Genomic DNA, 22363 nt, shown 5'->3' with positions numbered 1-22363 from the left:
CCTAACCTACGATTAATCCTGTTTATACATTATACGCTAAACTTACTTTACACTTAACACACACTTAAGTCATCCCATCCATACACCACACTGCTCCTGACTCATGTTAAACCCAGGTAAACTTAGCATGACTTTAATGTTGCTAATCCGTGAAGGTAATCCACACTTCGATTGACTGGTGCATGATCAACCACTCCACATATGGGTTCGCAAAATGCTTCAACTAAATCTTTGCCTAACCCAAGTTTTCTCACGTTTGGTAATGCTCAGGATTTGATTGTCCACTTCCCCTGGTTGACAACATGCAAGGGCAATAACAACACAGGCTGGGCTAAGGCGTGTCTTCGGCTTTGTATGACGATTTTGCCTATTTCCAACCAGCGACATGAACAAATGAAGATCTATTCACGGCTTGGGTCAGCCATGGGCGACGTTGTCAGTCGTACAGGCTGGACAGACTAATTGTACATTTTCTATCACTTGTCAGTCCTAGGCTGTAGGTCCAGGCGCTGGCGAAGATTTTCCCTGTTGATCATCTGCTAACGTAGAATAACCTATTGGATTACCCGCGCCTGCGTTTCTCTTCCGAGCGTCGCTGTGGGTTAAGAAATTACCCACTTGATTTTACGATTTGGTGTCGGAAAAAAAAACGAAAAATGGATTTTCCTTAGAATAACCCTCGGCTCTTACCTGCAACAGAGGGTTGTGAGTGAGGTAAGACTGAAGCTATGGGTAGGATTACCAGAAAGAGCAGCGATACGACAGTTAAACATGACGAGTACGATTCTTAAGCACGACAATGCTGACCCCCTAGGGTATGATAACTCATAAAGTCAGGTTTTTAAAGACCAGGTGGATCCCATATGTAAGAGTCGTCCCGTTGTGCTCAAGCGTTGTGTACAAACGATACTGCTCAAGCAGTTAACTCGGTTCGGTTCTAGTCGCGGACGCACACGCTGTGTCTGGTGACGCTGTAGTGATCGTAGACTAGTGTTTACCCAACCTACATAAGGGGAAAACTTTGCTATACGAGAGAAATTAACGCAGCCAGAGAACTCTTCTCAGATTTGCCATAAGTAGCACCATCAGCTGTAATGGCTCACACCTCTCATCACTGACGCTCACAGTGTCTGATTCGCTATGAGGTATTGCATAAGCTTCGATCCCTTGTCCCAGATAGTAAGGAGACAACGTTTACTTTACAAGCATCGTAGTTCGCTCAGATAATACCATGCTTAATGGTTCTAAATGCATTAATAGTGTCATCTCCAGACACACCATCTATAATAATCAGTAAAATGACATGAGTTCGACAATTTTCATAACCAGTTTGCCGAAAATTAGACAAAATATGTTATTACACTCCACATGAGCACACAGATTTAAGCGATGACAAAGGGCGTTACGTATGGTTCTCTGAGATGACAGGAGATGAGGTTTCTGTCTGGATTTACCGTCTCCTGCGTCAGCTGTGACGATACCTACAGCATTTCCCGTCACACTGTATCTTCCAGCATCAGTCACTCCTGGCCTTCCTTCCTTCCTTCGTGCCTTGAGTATGACACAGTAACCACCAGGGTCCAGACACACTACACTACACTCCAGGTGAACCCACACAGTACAGGTGAAAACGATAGATTTTGCCCACCTCTCCTCATTTTCCTTGACTTTTATCCTCACCTTCACTCATGAGCTCTCATTTTCATGCTTACTCACTTTCAATGTGGATCACCTCATTTGTTCATTTTTCCTCACTTTCATTCGACGTTTTCTTCGTCCGCATATTCGCTCAGTGGCGTATTCAGTCACTCTCATGCTCCATTAGCTTCGTGGTGTACACTTTCCCTCACACTCACCTGCTCATGTCCCCTCGCTTGCATGCTCACTCACACTCCTTCACACCCTCATTTTCACCTTCATTTTCGACGTTTCAGCTTCACTGTCATCCATCCTTTGGCCGAGTGTGTCCCGTATATAAGCTTAGATGGGGTAAACACTGACTCCATTCCACACCCTCAATAACTCTCTTTTATTGTGTGCTCAGCCTGTCCATAATGTCCTCACCTCCCCAACATTTTTCAGGACTCTCCGTCTGCCTGCGACGCCTCGCGCGCTCGCCCCGAACAATGTCTACAGTTTCAGAAAGGCCCTACGGTTATTTTCAGCAATCTCTCCCCACATAGTTCATCGCACTCTCACAACTTTTCCGTAACTATTATTAGCTCTCTCTCTCTCTCTCTCTCTCTCTCTCTCTCTCTCTCTCTCTCTCTCTCTCTCTCTCTCTCTCTCTCTCTCTCTCTCTCTCTCTCATACCTCAATACCCCTAACATCACTTTCAGTATTTTTTGCTGTTTATTAACGCTCTCCAACACTCTCGACAACACTTCCTACGTCTCTCCAACTCTCCAACACTCTCGAAAATACTTCCTGCGGCTCCTTCAACTCTCCAATAATGTCACATTCACTTCCTGGTACTCTTCAGCTCTCCAACACTCTTGGAAACACTTCCTGCTCCTCTCCAACACTCTTTACCAGACAATATATCTACATCCTCACTGGAGGCAGCTCTCCCTGGCTCCACGTACACAGACACCTCACCTCCACGAAATCGTCGTCCTGAGCACACCCCTTCCACCAGTCCTCCTCTTAAGGCCCACCCGAAATTCTTTGTCTCCATTTTTCTATTCATTTTACGACGCCCTGACCCTAACAGCAATCCTGGCTCGTGCGTTTGCTCTTCCCTCTGCTCTTGAAGAATTTCTACCTCTGGAGTGTTTACCTAGCTTTCTAAAAGTCTCGACATTTACCAGGAATCCATGGAAAGCGATGATCCTTCTTATCCATCGGACCAAAAGACTCGTGGCTCCCTCAACTGAGTCGTGTCAACGGACAAGGGATCTATTGCCAGGAACACACAACTTCTGTCATCTTGAAGGAGCACCCAGCCGGGTTGAGACCCCGCCACCTGTTGCCTTTCTCCTCTGCTTCTCCTTCCTTAGTTTTCTTTCTTCTTCACCGCTCTCCCCAGAGCCCTCGAACACAACCAAGATACACATCAAGTACACACTTACACAGTGTACAATAACTGCTATTATACTGTGGATCTTTTCTCTCGCCTCACTCTGTCTGCTCCTGATAAAGGTAGAAACTATCAACTTGAGTCCAAACATTTCTCAAAAGCTCTCAACAAAGGCTCAGTTCGCGGAACTTTTCTCATATGACCTCCCACTTTCTCTCTTCTTGATTTTCTTTGGATCCATCTGCAGACTCCTTCATATACTTTGGTTCAGTCTATTGGCAATACGTCGCCCTCAGCATACCACATTGCTCTAATTCACTTTATCCCGTACACACCTGCTCGAGGTTTTACTGCGAATGAAAAGTCATCTTTGGCGAGGCTGTTTCATTTGGAGTACATTCTCTTCAAAGAACTTCTCACTCCAAAAAAGTCCACATCTCCCTGCTGCTGGAAGTAGCTCAGCCTTGTGCTGCAGGAACAATTTGGAAAGGTCCAAAGTAACACCAGAACTCCTACATATAGGGATGTCTGATCATTATCTTGCGGAGGCGAAGGTGAAGATTTGTATAGGTTTTCAGAAAAGAAGAGAGAATGTTGAGGTGAAGAGTGGTGAGAGTAAGTGAGCTTAGAAAGGAGACTTGTGTGAGGAAGTACCAGGGGAGATTGAGTGCAGAAAAGGTGAGAGCAAATGACGTAAGGGGAGTGAGGGAGGAATGGGATGTATTTAGGGAATCAGTGATGGCTTTCGCAAAAAAATGCTTGTGGCATGAGAAAAGTGGGAGGTGGGCAGATTAGAAAGGGTAGTGAGTGGTGGGATGAAGAAGTAAGATTGTTAGTGAAAGAGAAGAGAGAAGCGTTTGGACGATTTTTGCAGGGAAGTAGTGCGAATGACTGGAAGATGTATAAAAGAAAGCGGCGGGAGGTAAAGAGAAAGGTGCAATAGGTGAAAAAGAGGGCAAGTGAGAGTATCATTAAATCTTAGGGAGAATAAAAAGATGTTCTGGAAGGAGGTAAATAAATTACGCAAGGCAAGAACTTCGGTGAAGAGGACAAATGGGGAGATAATAACAAGTAGTGGTGAAGTGAGAAGGAGATGGAGTGAGTATTATCCACATCCAGGCCCCAAAGACCTTTCCATGGTTTACCCCGGACGTTTCGCATGCCCTGATTCAGTCCATTGACAGCGCGTCGACCCCGGTATACCACATCGTTAAAAACTTTTTACCACTATGCAAAAACTTTTTACCACTATGCCCCAGGAATCGAGCTCCGTACAATCTGTTTGGCAGCCAGGTAGCCTAACTTCAAGGCCAGGGTTAGATGCTCGGGATATAGTGGTAATCAATTCATATCAAATATCATGAGTACATTACGTGGTTGAGATATACACACACTGCCGTTGTGCTTTGGGGGGTCGATTAAAAGAGGTCTCCTTCCTTGCCAGATGCGTGACGAATCGGTGAGATCCATGGATGAGCGGCCTGGTAGTCAGGCTGCCTGATGCCACATAGATGGTCCGGGGTTCGATTCTAGGGGTATAGTATAGTATAGGTGCGCTTTCATATGCACTTTGTTCGTATTCGATACAATATGGATATTACACGGTTGTGATATACATATATATATATTATTATTATTATTATTATTATTATTATTTTGCTTTGTCGCTGTCTCCCTCGTTAGCGAGGTAGCGCAAGGAAACAGAAGAAAGAATGGCCCAACCCACCCACATGCACATGTATATAGATACACGTCCACACACGCAAATATACATACCTATACATCTTAACGTATCCATATATATATACACACAGACATATACATATATGCATATGTACATAATTCATACTGTCTGCCTTTATTTATTCCCATCGCCACCCCGCCACACATGTAATAACAACACCCTCCCCCCTCATGTGCGCGAGGTAGCGCTAGGAAGACAACAAAGGCCCCATTCGGTTACACTCAGTCTCTAGCTGTCATGTAATAATGCACCGAAACCACAGCTCCCTTTCCACATCCAGGCCCCACAGAACTTTCCTTGGTTTACCCCAGACGCTTCACATGCCCTGGTTCAATCCACTGACAGCACGTCGACCCCGGTATACCACATCGTTCCAATTCACTCTATTCCTTGCACGCCTTTCACCCTCCTGCATGTTCAGGCCCCGATCACTCAAAATCTTTTTCACTCCATCTTTCCTCCTAAAATTTGGTCTCCCACTTCTCGTTCCCTCCACCTCCGACACATATATCCTCTTGGTCAAATCTTTCCTCACGCATTCTCTCCATGTGCCCAAACCATTTCAAAACACCCTCTTCTGCTCTCTCAACCACGCTCTTTTTATTTCCACACATCTCTCTTACACTTACATTACTTACTCGATCAAACCACCTCACACCACATATTGTCCTCAAACATCTCATTTCCAGCACATCCACCCTCCTGCGCATAACTCTATCCATAGCTCACGCCTCGCAACCATACAACATTGTTTGAACCACTATTCCTTCAAACATAGCCATTTTTGCTTTCGGAGATAATGTTCTCGACTTCCACACATTCTTCAAGGCTCCAGGATTTTCGCCCCCTCCCCCACCCTATGATTTACTTCCGCTTCCATGGTTCCATCCGCTGCCAGATCCACTCCCAGATATCTAAAACACTTTACTTCCTCCAGTTGTTCTCCATTCAAACTTACCTCCCAATTGACTTGACCCTCAACCCTACTGTACCTAATAACCTTGCTCTTATTCACATTTACTCTTAACTTTCTTCTTTCACACACTTTACCAAACTCAGTCACCAGCTTCTGCAGTTTCTCACATGAATCAGCCACCAGCGCTGTATCATCAGCGAACAACAACTGACTCACTTCCCAAGCTCTCTCATCCCAACAGACTGCATACTTGCCCCTTTTTCCAAAACTCTTGCATTCACCTCCCTAACAACCCCATCCATAAACAAATTAAACAACCATGGAGACATCACATATATATATATATATATATATATATATATATATATATATATATATATATATATATATATATATATATATATATATATATATATATATATATATATATATTGGAAATGGCATTGACAATCATAAACGTTTTACTTACAGTTAAGAGTGTGTATTGCGTCACCCACAATAACAAGAAAATCGCAGTGATTATGTATCGCGTGAATCATGTTTGAAATGGTGCTTTTATGAAATCTCATGTGTCATATGTAGGGAAAAGTAGAGAATGTATTTTTTAGACCTTAATGTGAGGGATGAAATAGAAAACAAGGAAGTTCCTTGACACACAAGATTCATAAGTGACTCACAATATAAACGAAACGAGTGTTGTATGATAAAGGATCCAGTGCTCTAAACTGGACACTTACAAGAGCAGTGTGGGATTGTGACAACCATGGGACAGGTTCAGAAACCACAGTCCAGCGCCGAGAAGACTCCCGCTAACTGGTAAGAATCCTTCTGTAGTGAGTTGGATCCTTTAGAAGGTGTTGTAACGCTATGTTGGATCCATTATAATGTGTTGTTGTAAAGCTGTTTCTCTACCTTATACTTCTTGCATCTCTGTACTGTGTCAGTCTGCATGTTGTACCCACTAAAAGGAGGGTGACAGGATCTGGTGGAGTAATATATGTTTATATTTAGTAACTGTGTATTTCTTGATGTTAGAGAGATAGAAAACAAGTACCATGAAATCGTTCTCGCTCTCGAAACAACGCTGGTAATTACAGAAACGATATCGCTAGTGGAAATTAATATCTGCAGAAAACTAGGTGTGTATTTTTGGAGTCGCCTTTTATTTACTAACTTGTATTGACGAAAATCAATTACTGTGTGGATGTTTTCTTACCTTGGGTGTAGTTTCTTGTTGTTGAGGTAAATATGCGGCATGACAGCAGTCGTCTTGATCAAAATGACGAAAAGTAGGAGAGTACCATCACATTTTACCAGGACAACGACTGACAAGCTCGCATCACTGACACATACTCACACATCTCAGGGCAAAACACGAATTAAAGCCATCCATACTCCGTAGTTAGTCGCCTTGTGAATACCGTTGTATAGATGCTTCACTCTGCCAGTGCTCACCCTTTATATACCCTGCTCTCCTGAGGGAAAACCTAAAAAACTATGGTGCAATTACCACCAGCTTGGCCAGAGCGAACGCCTGGAGTAAAATTCTAAAGGTTGCCACGCTGATGCTCGTACCCCGCGGGCGGGCGTATGATCCAAATCTAATCTAACAAGGAAACCTGTCCTAAGACAGTTGATATACCCGAATGCTCTACGTACAAAGTTTGCAAAATGAGTTACACAACAAAGACGGATAACTACATAATCAGTATGTCTCAGGCTCCACGGCCAAGATCGTCTGTGGCTGCTACCGGTATGATCCATCTGTTTCCGGCGTCCCGTCTCGTACACCTCCGCTGCCGCCGGGGATAACCGTCTCCTGAGAAATGATGACGGCCTTGGGACACCTCACGGTCACCATCCATCTCGTCCTCCGGCATATCGATATCCACTGCTGGCGGCGATGAGGCCTTCATCACCTGTAGGTCTGGGGACACCCTACCATCACACTCCGCTGACGAGTGTTGGTGTGGTTGATGGTGTCGCCACAGCCAGTCTCCACACACCACACTCGGGTTGTGCCTGCGCGTTCTCTGAGTGCCGTACGTCAAGCCAGACAAGCCACTCTAGGATGTGGCACAGCCCTTCCTCCAGGATGTGGCACAGCCCTTCCTCCAGGATGTGGTACAGCCCTTCCTCCAGGATGTGGTACAGCCCTTCCTCCAGGATGTGGTACAGCCCTTCCTCCAGTATGTGGTACAGCCCTTCCACCAAGATGTGGTACAGCCCTTCCACCAAGATGTGGTACAGCCCTTCCTCCAGGATGTGGTACAGCCCTTCCTCCAGGATGTGGTACAGCCCTTCCTCCAGGATGTGGTACAGCCCTTCCTCCAGTATGCGGTACAGTCCCTCCTCCAGGATGTGGTACAGCCCTTCCTCCAGGATGTGGTACAGCCACTGTGCTTCAGCGTTGCACAGCCACGATGTATCCTCCAGCTACAAATTAATCAGGAAAGATTGTAAATCATATTGTGTCTTCTGGCTAACCAAGATATTCCAGGGGCTCATTATCCTGACACATCAATATTCTGGATTATAGAAAGGATGGAAAAAGATGTTATGATCATATACTCGTCTCAGACCAATTAAAAGAAAACCTAACTCATAAAAGTCCCTCGGGTATTGATAATTATTGATAACTAAGTTAATATGTTTATTTGGGAATTGGCTGAGGGTACCTTACCTTGATTTTAGGCAACTGTGTACCATTTTTTCACAATAATGAATCTTGGGAATTATAAAGTTGCGAATCTTTGATGTTTGGGAGTACAGTGGTGACCCCAGTACTCAGTAACCTCCACTGAGACCTTAAGATACATACGTAGCAGGTCGTGTACCGCCTATAGCATCGCCTGTAGTTTGCTAACGAATTATGGTTTACTTTCCGGTACCCTCTGTCAGGCGATGATGCCACCACACATCTAGCAACAGTCACAGGTGGTGTTCAGTCACCGTCTTGGCTGGGGAGTGACCCGTGGCGTCTTGTTCAGTAGACTATAACACCAGAAAGACTGTGGAAACTTCAGGTCCCACTCGACCTGTCCTTCGGCGTTGACCGTAGCCAGCTATAGTCTCAAGGTCCAGCTAAACTCTTCCATCCTGTTGCTCAAAGTAGGGCATCCACGACGCCGTAAAGGTCTTCCTGGTACGCTTTACGTAGCAACACTTCCAGCCCGACTGTGGCTGAGGAGGCGACGGTGTGCTCTTGGCCAACCTGTTTCTGGCACAACACTCCTTCCGTCGGTGCCTCATCTACATCCACGCCCAGAATGTCACCCACGGTAGGTTTCGAAGACCCCAGTGTCGTATCACCCGTCATGGCAACCCATAGATTCTAGAAGGCTTAACACCAAGAGTCACCTTGAACTTCTTCATCTCTTGCACGTCAGGTTATGAAGTGGTGCGCTCATGATGTCAACCCTCTTAACGAACCAGCGTGTGTGAGTGAAGAGCTCCAGGGAAACACCTCACCTTCCTCAAGGCTCTGCTTGGTATCAGACAACTTGCATCATCTATGGGCCGGGCGCCCCTACCCACACAGTCAACACATGGCCAGTGTAGCTTACCTTATTTGAAGGAGAGACAGCCAAGCTCTCTTGGGGGATCGATCTTCAGGTGCGCCTCACGGGATCTTCTGAAGTCTTCTTCAGGATTGTCCAACCTTTGCTGGAAGGCCCTTCCGAAGACGATGGACGTTGTTAGGGTTAACGAGTGTGTTATTCCAGTGGAAAACATCGAGGATCCTCCCCATCAGATACTCAGAAGTGGCAGGGGCGTTCCACTTCCCAAGTGGCATGGCGAGGGAAACTGCCATAACCCATAGCGCCGTACAGGAAATGCGGACACAGACGAACTAGAGACTTCTTAGCCAAAATCTTCCAGGAACTTCTTGGGGAACCCTCTCCCTCCAGATGACCTACTAAGGACCATAGAGTCTAGTCCCAGGATGTACGGATCCTCCATCTTGGCTGTGTTATGACTGTAGACAGCTGTATATTCCCTGGACCCTTTAGCGACGAGCAGTGCCCAGTCTCTTAAGCTACACAGCCATTAATCAGACTCCAGCATGTATAGACTTCCAGCACATCGCACAGTTCCTCGGCTGGGTGCCGTCTCCACCTGTATCGGGCACGTCTTCACCTCTGATCTCACCCTACAAGTGGATGGTGCTGAACATGGCCTTCTAACAAACGACTGGGGTTCTGAGTAGGGTAGATCGCTGCCCTTTGTACTCAGCCTCCGCTATTCCCCCCAGCTTGGTGACACACACTCCCGCTAGTATCCCTTCTCGTTACAAATCCAGCCGATCCCACGTCTTGCAGTCTGCTATTCCCGGGTTGCGCCTGGTCCTGTTCAAGAGACACCTTCTCATTCGTTCCCTCTGTAGGCACACTCTCAGTGGCCCTCCTTGCTGCAGTGCCAGCAATCTAGGACCCAGGTGCGCGGCTGCTTCATACTTTCCGATCTGGAAGACAGATGTCTCTTCTCACACAGGTACTGCTGACGGTCAGCTCCAAATACTGCATGTTTGCCATTCTGGCGCTGAAAGCTGTCTTACCTCACCAGGTCATCTCTTCCTGGCTGGCCCGCACAGTGGACTCAAATTCTAGTCTTCTTGTCTACTGTTTGCAGGCTGGGTGATCTGGCAACATTTCTGGCGGCGCTGTCTGTCACGCTGTGTGTACATTACTTGTTATATCCTACGATATCTTACAAACATTCCCCTTTTTCTTGACCCGGTCCTGAACATTTCTATTTTTCATGTTGGAGGCTCCAGTCACGGAGAAAAGTCCATATCAAGACCGGGCCGTAATTGGCATACTGAGAGGATTATGAAATGGTAAAAAGAAAAGACAAGGAAAAGTATTCAAAAATTTTGCAGGGACTGAAAAACCTGTTTTCTAAGATGTGCCAGGTCATAGTTATTAGGAAAGACATGAGTGGGTAGCGAGTTCCATAGCTTGGAGGTGTAGGGAAAGAAACAGTTATCAAAACGGCCCACCCTTAAGTTGCCAACGGCCACACAGTAATCATGGTTTGGTGTAGGAGACCTCGTCCAGGTGAGAGGTGGTGTAACAACGTCGCTTTTCCCTGGCCAAGTGCCGGAGGACCTCCAGTGATGACCCCCATCAACACACACGCTCAGCCTCTGGCGCCCAGTCGGTCACCTCCGCCAGCAACTCGAACCAAGACGCAGACGCCAAGGATCTAGATTTCCCGCCACAGGACTTGTTACTGAGCGTCCCACTTACCTGACACCCTAGTAGTACTGCCTGGGTTGTGGTCAGTGCCCACCGCCCACACCTATCCCTCTTGACTTCGATCCGTGGTAGGTGTGCCCAGCAGCTGGCCTTGCAGATACTGCCGGACCTACTCGTTTGTATATTAACCTCATGGAACTCCGGACGTTTTATGTTCGTGGCTACACATTAAACCTCAATGGTCCAGTCTCTGCTCTTTTCAGTAGTTCCGCCACAGAACCCGGCCGCACAGCTGTTGTCATCAAACTGATGAATAACTTTTACCAGCTCACACTGTCCAATAGACTTTCCCATATCAGTATCTCACAACAATACTGCTTGGTATATTTATTTTCACATCAATTTCCTGTGAGCAGTTGAACCGTGGGGAGTCATAGATGGGGAGGTGCTCTCTCCTTAGCGTTATGAACCATCAGGTTCTCCTGTTATCTGTCCTTCCCATGTTCTCCTACGTATTGTCAGCCGCTGTGTGTGTTCTGGTCCACACGTTCCTCCAACTCGGCGCCTGTGTTGCACTAATACTAACTCGCATGTCACAGTAACTTGAGCCTCCCGTCGTTGTCTGACCTGGTCATGCAAGCGTCTCTCCTCCTCCACCATAACCAGGGATGGTGACTCCTGCAGCTCATCCTGCCAGGCGTGCTGCCTTACCTCGTCCTCCCGCTGGGTAAGAATGCCAGATCATTCGTTGCTGTTGCTAGGTCAATTTACTAACCCTCTGCTATTGTTACTTGGTTGTGGTGGACGTCTGCTATTGTTACTTGGTTGTGGTGGACGTCTGCTATTGTTACTTGGTTGTGGTGGACGTCTGCTATTCTTACTTGGTTGTGGTGGACGTCTGCTATTGTTACTTGGTTGTGGTGGACGCCTGCTATTGTTACTTGGTTGTGGTGGACGTCTGCTATTGTTACTTGGTTGTGGTGGACGTCTGTTATTGTTACTTGGTTGTGGTGGACGCCTGCTATTGTTACTTGGTTGTGGTGGACGTCTGCTATTGTTACTTGGTTGTGGCGGACGTCTGCTATTGTTACCTGGTTGTGGAGGACGTCTGCTATTGTTACTTGGTTGTGGCGGACGTCTGCTATTGTTACTTGGTTGTGGCGGACGTCTGCTATTGTTGCTTGATTGTGGATGACGTCTGCTATTGTTACTTGGTTGTGGTGGACGTCTGCTATTGTTACTTGGTTGTGGTGGACGTCTGCTATTGTTACTTGGTTGTGGTGGACGTCTGCTATTGTTACTTGGTTGTGGTGGACGTCTGCTATTGTTACTTGGTTGTGGTGGACGTCTGCTATTGTTACTTGGTTGTGGTGGACGTCTGCTATTGTTACTTGGTTGTGGTGGACGTCTGCTACGTAGATATTTGCTAGATCGTGGACATCACTGGTGCTCGACTCTGCCTGAATCACCCCTGGTCATGTTACGCTTGCTAGCTGTACATGCTCCATCTTAGCAGCCCCACATCTTCACTCATTCTGATTCCATACTACAATCATCAGGTGCTACGTCCCTCCTCACCTTGCACTGTGAATCTCCGTTGCTGAAGTGGTTTTAAGATCGTGGAAGATGAGGAATGCGAATGTGAGATCTACGTACACTGTTGTATGACATTGATGAACTTTATCTAAATCATGTGACAGTTGGAAGTGTAGAATCATGGCTCCGCAGGGAGGTTACTTTACGTAGCGCAGGACAGCCGAGGTATGGATAGAACACCCACGTGAACCATCTACGTGAACCACACCTAGATGGTGCACACGATACAGATCATGCACACACGAAGATGATGCACACGATACAGATCATGTACACACGAAGATGGTGCACACGATACAGATCATGTACACACGAAGATGGTGCACACGATACAGATCATGTACACACGAAGATGGTGCACACGATGCAGATCATACACACACGAAGATGATGCACACGATACAGATCATGTACACACGAAGATGATGCACATGATAAACCACAGATACAGATGACAACCAGATGGTGTACAAAAGATACAGTTTCATCACTGACACACAAACTTTTAACACGTATGCAGAGAACCAACCTGCTGTGAGGCTGGCTCTCTCCACATTAGTTGGATGATCAACATTGGCTTTACTAAGGCCTGTCGAGAACCAAGGGGGTCGGAAAAACGTGAGCACCTTCCTCGGGTGTTCGAAATCATCCCAGCACCACAGACACTCACTGGACGTTGGGTTCTTCGCTTTCTCGACTGCCTTACATACTCCCTGACTGTGGCCTGAAAGATCCAAAGGATACTGTAGGGGAATGCGATGCCGTCCCAAGTCCACCCTACCAGCCTAGCCACAGCGAAGACCAGGTAAGGTAAGAGATGCCCCTACACTGATGCCCGTACCCCGCGGGCTGGCGGGCGGGCGGCCGAAAGACGACACAGGAACTGCACGAATTTTTGTGTCCCTCACTGAATCAGCAACATGATTGATTTTCGTCGTTAGAAATCAGTGGATGAAGGTTTCCCCTCCTCCTCCTCCTCCCTCCCTCCCTCGTGACCTCCACAGTCTTGCAGATGGTTTGGTCTGTTGGACATTATAAGGTCTCTGGGTCTTACGACCTGCCAGGGTCATGATGGTCCTCACCATCAGGCTACAGCCTTGACTGATAGGTCCTTAAACACCTTCTTCAGGAGTTCCTTCTTCAGGAGTTCCTTCTTCAGGAGTTCCTTCTTCAGGTGTTAAGGATGATTACAATACCACATTTACTTTCATTACGTCTATGATCCAATGCCTTCATCGTCGCCTCGTACTGAAGTTGATATAGTGCGAAGATTGAGAGATACTGAATTGGCCATTGTCACCCACGGGACACGTAAAGTATCCCTGAAATGAAGATAGGGAGAACAAGGAACGGGTTTGATACAGGCGTACAAAAAGTGGGGGAAAAAATATATATATATAATGAAATATATGTAAATATTCTTCCTATGTCAATCACGCTTAATTGATAATTAATAATTATCAGTAACAGTTAATGGCTCCTCTCCCAGTATCCGTTATCGAACATCAAACATAAAATGTGATTTTATTAGATTTTTTTTTTTTTTTTGTTTTGTTTTTATGATGAATATGTCATGACGATCTGTGATGACTTCTCACCTGAGGTTTGTACACAGGCAGATGGATAGTGGTAATGATGACTCAAGTTGGTGTGTGATATAATGCCTCACATGATGCCTCAGGTGATGCCTCAGGTATCATGCCTCAGGTAATGCCTCAGGTAATGCCTCAGGTGATGCCTCAGGTAATGCCTCAGATGATGCCTCAGATGATGCCTCAGGTGATGCCTCAGGTAATGCCTCAGATGATGCCTCAGGTAATGCCTCAGGTAATGCCTCAGCTAATACCTCAGGTCAGATGATGCCTCAGGTAATACTTCAGGTAATGCCTCAGATGATGCCTCAGGTAATACCTCAGGTAATGCCTCAGCTAATACCTCAGGTAATGCCTCAGATGATGCCTCAGGTAATGCCTCAGGTAACTGTCCATTCTTACCTCTCCCAGAAGCAGTTTACCCGCCATCAATGACGTCAGGACTTTCTTACCTCTCCCAGAAGCAGTTTACCCGCCATCAATGACGTCAGGACTTTGTGGAAATTGACTCATAACGTGAACAGATGAAAAGGAAAATAAGAAAGCTTTGATTGGCGAAGAGTTATGGAGAAGTGTGTGAGCTGAGTCCAGCTACCTGTGACCCGTTAAACCCAAGAACTCTCAAAGGGGACGATAACAAAAAAAGAGAAAAATAAAAAAATCTATTTGCTTTTAGGAAACTTTGATGTTATTATTTTCGTCCTACTGAAAAAATATTTTCTATTTACGTCAGTGGATAGATTCAGTACTTTGAACTATTTCTCTTTCTTTTTACGCCTGAGTTAGGTTTGTGATTTTACCCTGAACCCTATTTCGTTGTTTTTCTTTTACGTCTGAGTTAGGTTTGTGATTTTACCCTGAATCTATATAGACAGACTCAGGCCACACGTCTTCACAGTTCTGGTCATGGACTAGTTCGATGCCATATCTTTGGTGGTGACAAGATGAATAAATGCAATTAGTTCATGATAGTAACACCTCGATTTAACGGACCTGGTAAACAGCGGATGCCGCCAGGCAAGCCAGAGAAAGTAGTCGGGAGTGGCAGAGGCCATATTGTGGTCCGACGAGAAAGTAGTCGAGAGTGGCAGAGGCCATATTGTGGTCCGACGAGAAAGTAGTCGAGAGTGGCAGAGGCCATATTGTGGTCCGACAGCCGCGCATGAGCCACCTGGCGGCGCGCATCTCAAACACTTGACTATAACGTCATCGCTACTGCGCATGTTTTGCTCATTTCAGTGTTTGTATGTTATCAGTGTATATAGTGAATGAAACTAAGCGATCATGGCTCCTACAGATAGCGAATTGACAAGAAGGTGAGTCGCTTTGAGTTTTGTGTAAGAAATTAAAGTTAAACGAGAACTTAGAGTAAGTAAAGAGGCTTTGAATTGCATTATTTACGGTGATTTAAAATAGCCATTCCATGTGAGTGTATTTCCCCTGAGCAATATATATGATCATTCCCGTACTGTGTAGAATACATTGTATTAAATCACCCGGATTTAACGAAATGTCGCCATTAATGGACACTCTTCTTTATCTGTCCGTTAAATTGAGGTTATACTGTACTGAAGGAATGTTTAGAATCTAACTCGGTTAATCTTGTGGACAACGGTCATCTTCAGTGTTTGATGTTAAGACTGTGAACTGTGTCGTTGTATGTGTTGCAACACCCTGTATGGTCCTGTGAACTGTGTTCTTGTATGTGTTGCAACACACTGTATGGTCCTGTGAACTGTGTCCTTGTATGTGTTGCAACACCCTGTATGGTAGTGTGAACTGTGTCCTTGTATGTGTTGCAACACCCTGTATGGTCCTGTGAACTGTGTTCTTGTATGTGTTGCAACACCCTGTGTGGTCCTTTGAACTGTGTTCTTGTATGTGTTGCAACACCCTGTATGGTCCTGTGAACTGTGTCCTTGTATGTGTTGCAACACCCTGTATGGTCCTGTGAACTGTGTTCTTGTATGTGTTGCAACACCCTGTATGGTCCTGTGAACTGTGGTGTTGTCTTATATTTCTCTCCTGTAGCACCAAAGTTCCTCACCATTATTGAGTTATCTTGTCTAGGTCTAGCTAAATACAAAGGTTAACATGTACTTAATACACAGGTTAACATATGCTAAATACACAGGTTAACCTATGCTAAATACACAAGTTAACATGTGCTGAATAACAGGTTAACATGTGCTAAATATACAGGTTTGGGTGTAGTGAATACACTGGTTAGAGTGTGATGAATATACAGGGTTTGGTGTATTGAATTAACAGGCTAGGGTTTACTGAATACAAATATTAGGGTATACCTAATCCACAGGTTAAGGTAGGAGGAATACAGGGTGTATTGAATAAACAGTTCAGAGTGCACTGAATACAAAGGTTAGGGTAGGGTGAATACAAAGGTTAGGGTAGGGTGAATACAAAGATTAGGGTAGGGTGAATACAAAGGTTAGGGTAGGGTGAATACAAAGATTAGGGTAGGGTGAATACAAAGATTAGGGTAGGGTGAATACAAAGATTAGGGTGTACTGAATATACAGAAAAGGATATATGGAATCCTTAAGTTAGGGTGTACTGAATATATAGCTTTCAGTGTACAAAAAGCTGAAATGAAATAATTGTTAATTTCATCCATTTGTTAATCCCTCATCAGAAACTTTTATTCACTCATCAAAAATGTTTTGTTAGGTATTGTAGAAGATGGTTTGCAAAACCCAGGTGAATTAAGTTTCACTGATGTACACTCGGCCAAAAAAAGAAAGTATCTTACCATCTTTGTGTGATGAAATATAACACGAACGAAGGATTTTGAGAAATGCCCATTGGACCAGCCTCAACATTGATATTCGTCGTTTCATAATGTTATAAGATATCGATTACTAGTGACATTTTTCGTCATTTTGCCGTAATAAATGTTATATTGACTTCATATTTCAATGGTAATAACTATAAAGTGTGGCTACCGCGAGTGTTAGGGATTTTGCCTCACGTTCACACTCGCCCACCCTTCTGAGAACACACACGTCGTATTGATCCTTTTGAATATCATTGGAAAGATATCTTTTTTGCCCATATGTGTACGAATGTTATCAAACACCTTCATATAGTTATATGAAGATAACAGGTTTTGTCAAGATATCAAGGTCTGTTAATATATCAGGTTCCATCAAGATATCAGGTTCTATCAAGATATTAGGTTCTATCTAGATAGCAAGTTTTACCAAGATATCAGGTTCTGTCAAGGTATCATATTATGACAAGATATCAGAGTCTATCAAGATATTAGATCCTATCAAGATATCAGGTTTTATCAAGATAGATTCTATCGAGATATCATGTTCTATCAAGATAACAGGTTCTATCAAGATATCAGATTCTATCGAGATGTCAGGTTTAATCAAGATAGATTCTATCGAGATATCAGATTCCATCAAGATATCAGGTTTCATCAAGTTATTAGATCCTATCAAGATATCAAGTTTTATCAAGATATCAGATTCTATCGAGATATCAGGTTTTGTCAAGATAGATTCTATCGAGATATCAGGTTCTATCAAGATAGCAGGTTCTATCGAGATATCATGTTCTATCAAGATAACAGGTTCTATCAAGATATCAGGTTCTATCAAAGCATCATGCATTTTCAAGATATCAGATTCTATCGAGATATCATGTTCTGTCAAGATAACAGGTTCTATCGAGATATCAGGTTCTATCAAAATATCATGCTTTTTTCAAGATACCAGGTTCTATCAAGATGACATGTTTTGCCAAGATATCAGGTTCTCATCAACATATCGGGTTTTATCAAGATTTTAGATTTCATAAGAACTTGAGGTTCATCAAGATAACAGGTTTCATCAAGATGTCAGGGCTATCTCGTAGATAAGGAAAGTCATACAATGAAAGATAACAGATAACATTGTTTCTCTGATGTTAAAAATTAAGATTCTACCCTCCATCCCACTATGGTGTCGCGCCCCCCACCTCTACACAGTACAGTGTCTAACCCCCACCCATTACTGTATATCGTAGTGCCACAACCTTAACGTCATGATGTCTAAACCCCCTACAATATATAGTAACACCCCCACACCCACATCACAGTGTCTACAATATATAGTAACACCCTCACCCACACTACAGTGTCTACAATATATAGTAACACCCCCACACCCACATCACAGTGTCTACAATATATAGTAACACCCCCACACCCACATCACAGTGTCTACAATATATAGTAACACCCTCACCCACACTACAGTGTCTACAACATATAGTAACACCCCCACACCCACATCACAGTGTCTACAATATATAGTAACACCCCCACACCCACATCACAGTGTCTACAATATATAGTAACACCCCCAACCCCACACTACAGTGTCTACAACATATAGTAACACCCCCACACTACAGTGTCTACAATATATAGTAACACCCCCACCCCCACGCTACAGTGTCTACAATATATAGTAACACCCCCACCCCCACACTACAGTGTCTACAATATATAGTAACACCCCCACCCCCACATCACAGTGTCTACAACATATAGTAACACCCTCACCCCCACACTACAGTGTCTACAACATATAGTAACACACCCACACTACAGTGTTTACAACATATAGTAACACCCCCACACCACAGTGTCTACAACATATAGTAACACCCCCACACCCACACTACAGTGTCTACAACATATAGTAACACCCCCACACCACAGTGCCTACAACATATAGTAACACCCCCACATCACAGTGTCTACAACATATAGTAACACCCCCACACCCACAGCACAGTGTCTACAACATATAGTAACACCCCCACACCCACACTACAGTGTCTACAACATATAGTAACACCCCCACACCCACAGCACAGTGTCTACAATATATAGTAACACCCCCACACCCACAGCACAGTGTCTACAACATATAGTAACACCCTCACCCCCACATCACAGTGTCTACAACATATAGTAACACCCTCACCCTCACATCACTGTGTCTACAACATATAGTAACACCCCCACACCCACACTACAGTGTCTACAATATATAGTAACACCCCCACACCCACATCACAGTGTCTACAACATATAGTAACACCCCCACACCCACATCACAGTGTCTACAACATATAGTAACACCCCCACACCCACATCACAGTGTCTACAACATATAGTAACACCCTCACCCCCACACTACAGTGTCTACAATATATAGTAACACCCTCACACCCACACTACAGTGTTTACAACATATAGTAACACCCTCACACCCACATCACAGTGTTTACAACATATAGTAACACCCCCACCCCCACACCACAGTGTCTACAACATAGAGTAACACCCCCACCCCCACATTACAGTGCCTACCCACAAGAGTAGAGTGTAAAACTACCCCCACACTAATGTATGACCACGACGGTATATAGTGTAGCCACAAACCCCCACACTACAGTGTTTACCCATGACCAGTGCAGCCACAGCCCCCCCCACACTACAGTGTCTACCCGTCACAGTATTGTGTATCGTCCCTCACCCTCACTAAAGTGTCTACCCACTACAATGTAACGTAGCGCACATCCCCCATACAACAGTGTCTACACTACGGTGTCTACCCACTACAATATAGTGTAGCGCCCCTCCGTCACACTACAGTGTCTACCCACTACAATATAGTGTAGCGCCCCTCCGTCACACTACAGTGTCTACCCACTACAATATAGTGTAGCGCCCCTCCGTCACACTACACTGTCTACCCACTACACTATTGCGTAGCGCCCCTCCGTCACACTACAGTGTCTACCCACTGCAATATAGTGTAGCGCCCCTCCGTCACACTACAGTGTCTACCCACTGCAATATAGTGTAGCGCCCCTCCGTCACACTACAGTGTCTACCCACTACAATATAGTGTAGCGCCCCTCCGTCACACTACACTGTCTACCCACTGCAATATAGTGTAGCGCCCCTCCGTCACACTACAGTGTCTACCCACTACAATATAGTGTAGCGCCCCTCCGTCACACTACGGTGTCTACCCACTACAATATAGTGTAGCGCCCCTCCGTCACACTACGGTGTCTACCCACTACAATATAGTGTAGCGCCCCTCCGTCACACTACACTGTCTACCCACTACAATATAGTGTAGCGCCCCTCCGTCACACTACACTGTCTACCCACTACAATATAGTGTAGCGCCCCTCCGTCACACTACACTGTCTACCCACTACAATATAGTGTAGCGCCCCTCCGTCACACTACACTGTCTACCCACTACAATATAGTGTAGCGCCCCTCCGTCACGCTACGGTGTCTACCCACTACAATATAGTGTAGCGCCCCTCCGTCACACTACACTGTCTACCCACTACAATATAGTGTAGCGCCCCTCCGTCACACTACAGTGTCTACCCACTACAATATAGTGTAGCGCCCCTCCGTCACACTACACTGTCTACCCACTACAATATAGTGTAGCGCCCCTCCGTCACACTACGGTGTCTACCCACTACAATATAGTGTAGCGCCCCTCGTGGGTGTAGAGCCAGAGGGTCCTCGATCGTTGCAAAAAATGAAAAATAAAATAATGGCCATTCACGAAGCTGCCCAGAGCTGCCTCCCACCTGCCTCCCCTCACATGCCTCCCCTCACCTGCCTCCCCTCACCTGCCTCCCCTCACCTGCCTCCCCTCACCTGCCTCCCCTCTCCTGTCCTGAATTGCTTCCCTCATGCCTCGACTCCCTGAATCCTGCCTTCCTGCCTCGACTCACCTGCCCTGAGCTGCCTCACTCATGCCTCTGAAGTACTTAAATATAAAGATCTCTGAAGTACTTAAATATAAAGATCTCTGAAGTACTTAAATATAAAGATCTCTGAAGTACTTAAATATAAAGATCTCTGAAGTACTTAAATATAAAGATCTCTGAAGTACTTAAATATAAAGATCTCTGAAGTACTTAAATATAAAGATCTCTGAAGTACTTAAATATAAAGATCTCTGAAGTACTTAAATATAAAGATCTCTGAAGTACTTAAATATAAAGATCTCTGAAGTACTTAAATATAAAGATCTCTGAAGTACTTTAATATAAAGATCTCTGAAGTACTTAAATATAAAGATCTCTGAAGTACTTAAATACCTGGACCAGTTAAGTCTTAACAAACCCAACGGCCCAGATAACTTAGCTCCAAGATTTATAGAAGAGGTCATGAGACAGCTTATATAACCCATAACAAAAATGTTCAACTAATCTCTATCGGATGTTCAGGTGCCAACTGACTGGAAACTAGCAAATGTTACTCCTGTATATACAAACGGAGACAAAAAGTGTGCCTTGAACTACCACCCAATTAGCCATACGTCAGTGCAAGGGAAAAACGATGGAAAAAAATAATTTCGAGATAAAATTGTCAAGTTTGTAAAACACAATATTCTGCCTGACGAATTTTCTGAAATTGTGTAATGTTATTTATCAGAACTGGGACGAAAAATTACCGTCTGATGTCGTATATTTAGATTTCCAAAAGGCTTTCGATAAAGTACCTCACAAGAGACTTTTACATAAACTCAAAGTACACGGAATCAGTGAAGAACTCTGTACATGGATCAGAGACTGGCTTACCAGAAGAAAGCAGCGGCGAAGCCTCGGATTGGCTAGACGTAACGAGTGGTGTGCCACAGGGGTCGGTCCTAGGCCCAATTCTTTTCATAATATACATTAATGACCTAGAACTCGGTCTCATATCTAAGATCTGGCGATACTAAATTATGAGGTAGAGATGTAAACAGGCGGGACTGCGATATGACTCAAAGAGATCTTAACTTACTAGCAGCGTGGTCAGACAGATGACAAATGAAGTTTAAAGTAGATAGCTGTAAAGTTATGCACTTTTGAGACAAGAATATACGTTACCACTACAAACTATTCGGAAACTCTCTAACTAAAGTAAATGAAGAAAAGGACCTTGGACTTGTCATGAGCAACAATTTGAAATACACTAAACAGTGTCAACCAGCAAGTAAAAAAGGCAATCAAATATTAGGTTTCATTGATTTCGACACCAGAAGCAATTCTCACACTTTATAATTCGCTAGTAAGACCACACCTTGAATATTCAGTCCAGTTTTGGTCCCCAAACTAAGTAAGACGAGGAAAAAAATTAGAGCAAGTACAAAGACGCGCAACAAAAATGATCCCATCCTTTAGAAATCTGGTATATGAAGAGAGGCTAAAACGACTGGATCTCGTCTCCCTTAAAAAACGTAGACT

The 22363-nt window shown here is 44.7% G+C and overlaps 1 protein-coding gene across 3 annotated transcripts in view; it reads left to right on the top strand.

The window, feature by feature from the left end:
- Positions 1–22363, top strand: part of LOC139750378 (uncharacterized) — a 470005-nt gene that overhangs the window by 385997 nt on the left and 61645 nt on the right. Inside the window, exon 2 of one of the 3 annotated variants that reach the window (XM_071665108.1) lies at positions 6151–6495. The exons of 1 other annotated variant lie outside the window; for it this stretch is intronic. In XM_071665108.1, the coding sequence (XP_071521209.1) occupies positions 6443–6495 (53 nt within the window). In that variant the 5' untranslated portion in view covers positions 6151–6442. The remainder of the gene's footprint in view (positions 1–6150; positions 6496–22363) is intronic. One more of the 3 variants, XM_071665109.1, reaches the window with a different exon arrangement.

This window comes from Panulirus ornatus, chromosome 9 (assembly GCF_036320965.1).
Source record: "Panulirus ornatus isolate Po-2019 chromosome 9, ASM3632096v1, whole genome shotgun sequence".
NCBI lineage: Eukaryota > Metazoa > Arthropoda > Malacostraca > Decapoda > Palinuridae > Panulirus > Panulirus ornatus.
Note: the sequence above shows the minus strand (reverse complement) of the source record. Positions and strands in the feature narration are given on the sequence as shown.